Source organism: Parus major, chromosome 1A, assembly GCF_001522545.3.
Source record: "Parus major isolate Abel chromosome 1A, Parus_major1.1, whole genome shotgun sequence".
Taxonomy (NCBI): Eukaryota; Metazoa; Chordata; class Aves; order Passeriformes; family Paridae; genus Parus; species Parus major.
This window is the reverse complement of record NC_031773.1, coordinates 61,722,431-61,731,468: the sequence shown is the minus strand read 5'-3', so window position 1 is coordinate 61,731,468 and position 9,038 is coordinate 61,722,431. Positions and strand designations below refer to the sequence as shown.

General features: G+C 41.1%; 1 protein-coding gene across 1 annotated transcript in view; it reads right to left on the bottom strand.

The window, feature by feature from the left end:
* Positions 1-384: 384 nt before the first annotated feature.
* PHF21B (PHD finger protein 21B) overlaps positions 385-9,038 on the bottom strand; it is an 82,360-nt gene continuing 73,706 nt past the window's right edge. Inside the window, exons 8-12 of the mRNA XM_033514574.1 lie at positions 8,393-8,415; positions 6,925-7,083; positions 6,146-6,221; positions 4,913-5,016; positions 385-2,682 (exon numbers count right to left, since the gene is read on the bottom strand). Coding sequence (XP_033370465.1) covers positions 2,458-2,682; positions 4,913-5,016; positions 6,146-6,221; positions 6,925-7,083; positions 8,393-8,415 — 587 coding nt within the window. The 3' untranslated portion in view covers positions 385-2,457. The remainder of the gene's footprint in view (positions 2,683-4,912; positions 5,017-6,145; positions 6,222-6,924; positions 7,084-8,392; positions 8,416-9,038) is intronic.

Here is a 9,038-nt window from a genome sequence, read left to right as displayed (position 1 = left end):
GTTATAAGTGATTTTTAAATTCCTTTAAAGAAAGGGTCACCACCACACATTTGAGAAGCAACTGAGAATGCAGATATGAAAGCAAAACCCAGGGGTCTGGCAGATTGGCAATTATTCCAAGAGGCGGGAAGCTAAGCAAGGGACAGGACAGGGTGCCTCTGCCTGGGGGACAGAGTGGCCTCAAGGAAGAGGCCACCTTCCTGATAGAAAGCATGCAGAAAGTATTGCATTCATTCTTGCAGCACTTAAGTTTGAGAATGGAACACGGTGGGGAAGTCAGCACTAGTCTCTTCCCCCACCACAGAGAGAGTCTGGCCAGGGAGGGGTCCCTCAACAAGCCCTGAGCAGCCCTGTGACCCTCATCAGCAGAGACCACCACAACAATGCCAGGAAATTGTCAGTCAAGTTTAATGCATCATAAAGAAGTAAAACTACATTGGCATATTTAAGACAAACACTTTTTTTTTCCTATTCACACTATCCACTGGACAGCCCCCTTTTCAAAATAACTACTTTTAACAGTTGAAGACAGTTCTTCAGAAATTCTTCACATATTAAACCTTCCACACTTTTCCTTTTTTTTTATTTGTCTGAGAAGGAAAAAAAAATCATGAAACCTGAAAACATCTACATTGCAAGCCATTCAGAATGCATAAATGCATACATTAACCAATGTATAATAACTGTGTTTTACTTAGTTCACTTTGTTCATCAATAAAAGAATATAAAAATCTTGTTCAATCGAGTGTTGTGTATTAAAATAGATTTGTATAGTACTGCACAGTTTCTCCCGGAGTTGTGAAAATGGTTGAAGGGACCATGTGCTGCCTAGTGATGGGCAACAGAAAAAGCCAGTCCCTCATGTGTTTTTTTTTAAAAATTAAAAACAAAAAAGGCTATTCGGCACCGAGTGATATGCTGATGTGAGAGACTAGCCTTGTGTCCTGCTCTGGTGGCTTTCCATAAGTACCTGTTTTGCTAACTGATGGAGAACTTAAAAGGACAGAGACAATGGCACTGGGAAGTGTGAGTTGAGAAAACCGGGGTGTCCATCACCACCTTCCCAGGCAGCCGCAGGAGATGAGGCCCTGGGGACCAGGCAGGACCATGAAGAATCAGGAAGACCAGTTAGTAAAACAAGCAGGTGCACTGGGATTTTCTCAGGCTAATGCTAAACACTTCCCAAATATGCTAGAATCCAACAAAATGTTAAAAAGGAATCAAGTTTCCAAAAACATAATCCTCCCAAACCCTTTAGATTTTCCATGCCCTGTCCCTCCCCCAGAAGTATTGAGTTCAAGTCTCCAGTTTGAGAAACAACCCCTTGAGGCAGTTTTTTTTTTCCTGTACCATTTCAGCAGATATTTCTACAAAAAAAACCCCAACCAAACAAACAAAAAACCCCAACCAAACAAAAAAAGCCAAAAAACAAAACAACCAAAACAAACCAAACCAAAACACAAAAAAAATCTTGTTACATATCTTTAACAATAAAAATGCAGTACAAAAAGGTAAAGTTTTCTTTTTGGCATATTATCTGTACTGACAAGAAACAAAAGCCAGAATATTTATTTGCTTTTTCTTTAAAAAAGAATCCAAAATGAACAAAAAGACAGAAATCCACAAAATAATCTTTTTAAAAAATGAAACCCAAACTGTCAAAGATATCCACTGTTATGGTTGATGCTAAATCTTGCACAAAAACTCCATGAGAAAAATACACTGATAGCAAAATAAGTAAAAAGGACCTGCAAAAGGAGTTTTACAGTCGTATTTTTTTAAACATTTCAGAACGCATATACAGAAGCATCAGCATGAAAATACTTCAATATTTTACTAGAAATGCTAACTTCATACAGTTTCTTTATTTAAATATCTGAAATTCTCAAGTCTAATAATATTGGAAAAAAAGATCTTTTGTTTCCAAGGCTCTGTGAGTGTCCGTGATGCTGTTCTGGTCACAGCGACCCCATCTCCAGGTCACCTGAATCAATGGGGCCAAACTTGTTCCTCTTCCATGAAAACAATCCATGTCAAGTGCTAAGTAGCTCAGCTTCTGGTTATCTCACCGATTCCCCCCCACACACATAGCTTTCAGCCCAACTACTTCTCTACTACCTCACTATCTCCTCTTCCCTTAGAACAGAAAGCCTGTCTGCCACCAAAAAAGGCTATCCTGCTTCCTATCAGCCATGCTTTTCCTGTTCATCCTCAGTCATAAATACATTAAGGCAAACATAACAAAACAAAATGTCATAAGCACTGAAGGTCTTGGCAAATACAAAACTGCAGCACAACCCGCTCTGTGGGAACCTGCTGCCACAGTGACCTACAAACTGGGCTGACTGGTCTGTAAGTCTCTAAGTGTATCAAAACTGAGATTGCTCCTTCTGTCCTTTGTTCCAGTTTCATCTCTCCTCTGCTCACATGCATAAAGTTTCTCGTTGCTGACTCTTGTCAGTTGTTACCCTGTGATGGCTGCAAGGCTTTGTGCATGGCAGCAGAGGCAGCAGAGGGTTTGATCCAGGGGATGGACAGCAGGGAGGTGGTGGTGGTGGTCGTCATGGTAACCTGAATCATCTGCTCATTTTGTATCAGTCTAATGAGGCTTTTGAGACGTTCCAGTGATGACTGAGTCCCTTTCTGCTGGGCCATCAGGCTGGTTTTTAGCTCTAAGCATTTCTGTCAAATAAAGAGAAGGGGAGAGAGAAGGAAAGACTGAGAATACATTCAAAGTGGTGTCAAACATCTCTCCAAACACCCTTTGGTGCCTTGGGTGTGCATTCTGCTCAAATGAAGTATGTTCTCCTTTGGGGAAAGAAAAACCACAGCTTAACAAATGGAGTAATCAGCAGTGCTGCACATATTGCAGCAGCTGTCTGAGGGAATAATATTCTTCCCAGGCAAAATGCATTTGGAGGATGTTTCTGAGTCCATCCTGTAGACAGCCTGGCAGGAACACCTTCTGCACTCCACAGAACTGCCTGGCATGGCAGTGCAATAGCTGTGTTACTGAAAATATAGAAGGCACCACTCAGGTCTCTAACTCTTACCAAAGGACCCTGATAAATGCTTGGTGAGTGACCCTCACCAAGGATGCATTTCATACTTGCCACACATTTCAGGGAATAGGCTGTGAAGATACATTGATCTCACTGAACATGATATCAATATTTTTCTGGTAGAAAACCTTTCTCCAAGACACAACTGTTACACCAGGGCACTCACAAGTAAGCTTTCATCCCTCAGGGTGGCCAAACTGCACCCTGTGATCGCTTGAAATAAAAACCTCCATGCAAATGGGCACGAGAGTAGGAGCTAAACAAAGGCATCCCAAACCCTCCATTTCTCCAAGAAGAGATAGGAAGAATCAGTAATTCTCCTTCCCCTCCCCAACCACGGGCTGCTGCATCCACCCCATTCTTCTGTGAGGGACAGACCCACATCCTGAATCTGTCTGCAAAATGAAAGGGGACAGTGGTCTCTAAAACCTGAAACCTGTTTTCTTTCTCCCAGAATGCCCAGGATTCTGACCAAACTGATTACTTGTCTGCAGATTGCTCCTCTTTGGCTATGGTCCAGACTGTCCAGGGATGGGTATCTTCCAGTCCTGGGGAACTGGGGAATGCTCACTTGAAAATCAACTTGTTTGGAAAACAACTGTGTGGAACTGCTCAGATGTTGGTTTAGAGAGATGAAATTTCAGATTAAAGATAAATTATGTTCTGTTTTTACCATCGCAGCTGTGGGGTGTATGAGAGTGTTCTTTTTCATATAAATATCTCTTAAAATGTCAGAATGAAATTGCTCTGTGCTGAGACACCTTTAATTTATTTTCTCCTTTCAAGTGGATACATTTCCAATAAATATAATCATTGGCTGACATTACCATTTAAATAAGAAAGTGCTGCCCACTGAAAGAACCTGATTCTGCTTAGGTAGAAATCTTACTGATTTTGACAGCCATGACACACTCCTAATAGCTGACAGCTTTTCTTTTTCCAAATTCCTCAGCCCACTGCACTCTCCTACCTACTACATACACATGTGGCTCCATTAGTGCTTTACACATGTACAGGGAATATACAGTGATGTCTTTTAATAAGTTATTGCTTTTCCTTCCACTGTGTTTTACGTGACAACTATTTTAACATGCCTCCTCTGGATAACTGCCATGGTGAAACAAGCAGTAACCAGTTACTCCTGCAGCTGCCACTTGGATTTTTCCAGGGTAAGGAAGTGTTGAATATTTATTGAGGCAGCCATGCAAATTAACAGCTACCTCTCAGGACAGAGATAGCTCCAGAGAGTTCCTTCAGCCATGAAGAGTAGGAATTAGGCTTTGAATTAAGTCCATTCAGCCAGAGACTGATCCTCATAGCACAATATGTGTGGAAGACACCTCCAGATACCGTTTAGCTTTGAAATGAGTTTGGAAAGACAAAATAGTCCATGTCCAGTCATGGAGAGATGCTACAACATCCAGTAAAGATGGTTATTTCTACTTGATATCAAGAGGTTTGAGCAAATGGACAAGCAGCTACCACTGAAGGACACGCTTGTGACTAAACTTTTCACCTAGAGGATGGAAGTGCCTTGAAGTTATTGGGTAGGTCAGAACTATGGATGCAACTACAAGGAAGGCAGCCATGGCTGTTTGTGGAGTTTTGTTTGTATGTGTTTTGCCACAGGAATTCAAGTGATTTCTCCTCCTCAGCCTGCCAGAGTGACTTGCTTTTGTGTGTAAAGAAAATGCACATGTACTTCTTCAGAGAGAAACACTTTCACACTTGAAAAATCTATTGCTTGGGAGCTTGAATCATTTTCTAGCCACAAAATACCTTAATTTTTTTGCTTAAATTCATTATAAACATCTCTTCAGGAGACTCTTTGTCCCCATCAGGTGTCCTACCTTCACTGCATTGTTGAGAAGTCGATCTTTTTCTTCTAACTGTCTATGCTCACTCTTCAGCTCACTGCTTCTCTTTAATAACTTTCTCTTCTCTTCTTCTTTGACTGTGGAACAATAAGGTAAAGGATGCAGAGGTTAAGAAAAGGATGTACTGTGCACTTGAGGACAGAAAGCAGAAGCAGGTGTTCTGCATGCTGAGTTAAAGGTCTCATTAGCCTTTTGTCAGTGGGTACAGCCAAAGAAACTGGAGTTTCTGCTTGCAGGCATTTCTTCACTAAAAGGGTGGTTGGGCATTGGAAGGGGCTGCCTAGGGAGGTGGTGGAGTCCTCATCCCTGGAGGCATCCATGGAACAACTGGACATGGCACTCAGTGCTCTGGGTTGGTTGACAAGGTGGGATCAGCTACAGGTTGGACTCAATGACCTTGTTGTGGTCTTTTCCAACCTGAACAGTTCTGGGATTCTATGCATGTGTCTATGTAAATGGTTAGCATACAGGAGGACCACCCAAAAGGTACAGTGTACCGTTAAGGTGAATGTAAACACATGGTTAGACCACATGTGATACTGGAGGTCTCCAAGGAAGAGGTGAATAGTATTTAGGAAGAGGCCAGCCCCTTGTAGCTGCAATAGTGACCCTGGCAGAAAAGCACAATTGTAACTGTGCCAGACCTCCATAAAGGTCCTTACAAATATGATCTAATGCCCCAAATAGCCTCATGTAAGAGTGCAAATGGGAATTAAAAAAGAATAATGCTCAATGCACAGCTGTCACACAGCATATGACTCAAGTGGCTGCCATACTACGTAACACCAATGGACAAACAAATAGAAGCTGGTATTGCTGTGGTGTCTGGGACACTAGTCTGGCATTGTGCTACACACCCAATTACATGGCTCTGCTTAGCCTGACTCTGCTTCATAATGATTCTGCCTCAAAATCCTCTTTCAGCCCTGTTCCAGGGAAGACAACATTGTGATGATGACTTGCTCTAGAGAGTGAAGTTCCTGAGAGATCACTCTCAGCTTCCTTACAGAGAGAAGATGGCAAAGGGGGAGACCAAGGGGAAAGGGAGAGAAAAAGTCTGGTCTCTCCAGTCACTTGTGGCCCTATGATCTACACCATCAGACCTGGAAGCATCATAACACTACTTCAATATTTCAGCTAAGGACTCAAATGGTGTTGCCTATCATGAGCAGGGAATCCCATCTAAGTGGCTGAGTTAATCCCTACCTGTTTTATGAGTAACATAGGAGTGAACAATAGCCAGAGTTCCAGTCCATGGCACATTGTCATCTTTCTTTAACACCTATAAGCCCAGGAAATAATAAATGGTTAGGATTCCAAAAAATACGTATTAATGTTTGCTCCAGCCTTACAGTTTGTCAGGACCAGAACTTGGGTCCTTGTTGCAGAACATAAAAGTGATCTCAAGGCTAAGCACAAGGAACTCTATGACACAGAATCTACACTTTAGTGACACTTTAGTGTTTTAGTAATTTTCTTCTAACTTTTGCAGTCAGCATTGTCCACAGCAACTAGACAGTTTAGCCTATCTCACATAACTGTGATGAACAGCTGTGTGTAACAAATGTGATTTAAAGAAAAGGAAGGTTTCTCCTCACACCTTTCAGATCCACTGGTGAACAGTGTCTTCTGACACTGCCTCCTTCATCTCTAAGATTTACATCTCTAAGATTTACATTCTTTAGCTACATGCTGGTGGTGTTACTGTAAAGAAAGGAGCTGGAGAAACTGAAGAGACATTTTAAGAGGACAATTCTTAGCAATTCCAGGCAAGCTACAGCACTCCATGTATGTAGTAACTCTAGGATGGTGAAAAATACCAGAAATAAGTACTGAAAACTCCACTAAAAACCTCTCTGTGCTTCTTTGTCTAGAAGTGACTTCTTTTGTAGTTCACTGAGTTATGACCATAGGTTAGATTTGTACACAAATTTGAGGTGTCTCCCATTTTCCCTTCTTGTTATACCATGCTTCATGTAGCTTACCTTCTGTTGGCACTTTGGGCAGACCCAGAGCCCTTTGGGGGTGGTTTTGAGGGGTGGGTCCAAGCAGTTGAGATGATATGCTCTGGGACATGTGCCACACGGCTGCAAGTTAACTCCACGCTTGCAAGCAGTGCAGTGCTCATCATGATGGATCTCGTTCTGCAAGAGAAGGGTGCCCTGGGTAAAGTCAATCCATTGAGAACTTCTCTCTATACAGCATTCAAAGCCTCTACTGCAGCAGACAGGCTCCTTCAAACACGAAATCTAATTGTAAAAAGGACCCTGACAGACACAGAAGACAGAAATAATAGATATATGATAGCAACAAATACAAACAACAAATGAGCCAGAAGCAAGTTCTATAAATTGAAACAGGAACATAAAACCCAACTAATCAAAACACAGGAGAGAGGAGACTAATATAGCCAGATTGTGACATAGGAATTATTTCACTTTTTTCTTTGCCAGTGTGTTACTACAACACATGTATCCCCACACACAGCTCTGTCCTGGATCACAGTTAATGGGGGGATCACTTGTCCTTCATACCCAAAGCAGAAGGAAGCAAGCAAGAAAAGGCTTCTGGGGAAGCACATGTTCCATTTTTCATGCATTGCTTCAAAGGGCAGCTGGGGAAACAGGAGGCTGGAGCACAGCCTTGGGCTATATACCCTCTTTTGTGAACTCCTCTGGCCTCTTTTTCTCTGGCAGCAATTGTTCTCTGTTCAGACTTGCTCTGACAACCTTTCTCCAGCAAGACTGATTAGTGCTTTGTCTGAAGCAATACATAACATGAACTAAGACTCATCAACAAAGTTACAGTGTCATCTAGTAGATTGCTATGCTAATCTGATGGCAACATTAATTACTCTTTTCAATAAAGGAGACACTGATTTTGAAACTCCCATGCCTTGTGAATCATTACAAAAAAATGAGAAATTTCCTACTGGCTTTCCAGGAAGTAGAATAGTAATTTTAATTTATTTTTTTTAATTCCAAAAGCATGTTTTCATTTTTAGGAAAAGTAATTTAAAAGTTTTATGTCAGTTTTAGTCCGGCTTGTATCTTGAATTCTAAACCAGTCCTGTCAAAAAATCACTCTCCAAAATATTATTCATTATAATCTACCTGCTCAAAGAATCTGAATTTTAACTGCAATGCAAAGAGATATAATCTTTGAAAACTAGAATGGTTACTCATTTTTCTTATAAAATTTTCATTAAACTCATAAATCTGGACTAGCAATTTCTCAATCAGTGGAATCAACAAAGGGACTAAACTCAAGCCTTGCATGTGAAAGAGTTCATCTCTTTGAAATTCTAGCTTAGGGACTCAAAGATTTAGTTAAGTGGGAAAAGAGAATACTGCAAATAGGTACCTTGAGAGTGACTACAGTAATCAGAAGCAAGCACTGAATACACAATGATGAGAAAGATACCTGCTAATACACAAACTTTGCCACACATACCTTCCAGAATGAATCCTCATTTGCTAGCATATAAAAGAAGGGCAGAAAACAGATTAGTGGAAACTACATTCCTGCAGCAGTTGCTAGTTCTCATCTTTGGGAGTAATTTTAATCAAAATGTGGTATAAGAGATCAGGACATTGCCAAGATGAATGCAGGCAGGAAAGAATGTAACAGCAAGCAGTGGAATTAGCATTTCAGATTTAAAAATGTACATTGCAGGAATCCCATGTCCAAAGGTCTGATGCTAAAAGGTCATAGTATTTGAAATTTTCAGGAATTTTCATGCAGAGCTCCTCTCCATGCACCAGTAGTCAAAAAGTCTTCCTGAAGGACCTCAGCCTGCTGGGTGTTGAAATGGCTGGCAATGTGGAGTATGTGGAGTATGAAATGGGTGTCTCCAACTAATCATTGAGCACAGATTTAAATGTTGAGCTGATTCCTGGACAAAATGGTCAGCTCCTGTGGGAGTGAGCCTGATGGTGTCATCAATTCCTCATCAAACACCAGTGACCTTTGGATGAACTGAGTCTGTAATGATTGTATTCACAACCTGATATGAACAAGAACAAATAGAGCTCACTAGAAAGCAGGCCAAGCTTTCCATAAAAAAAAAAAATTAAAAAATAAATTGTGGAATTAAACA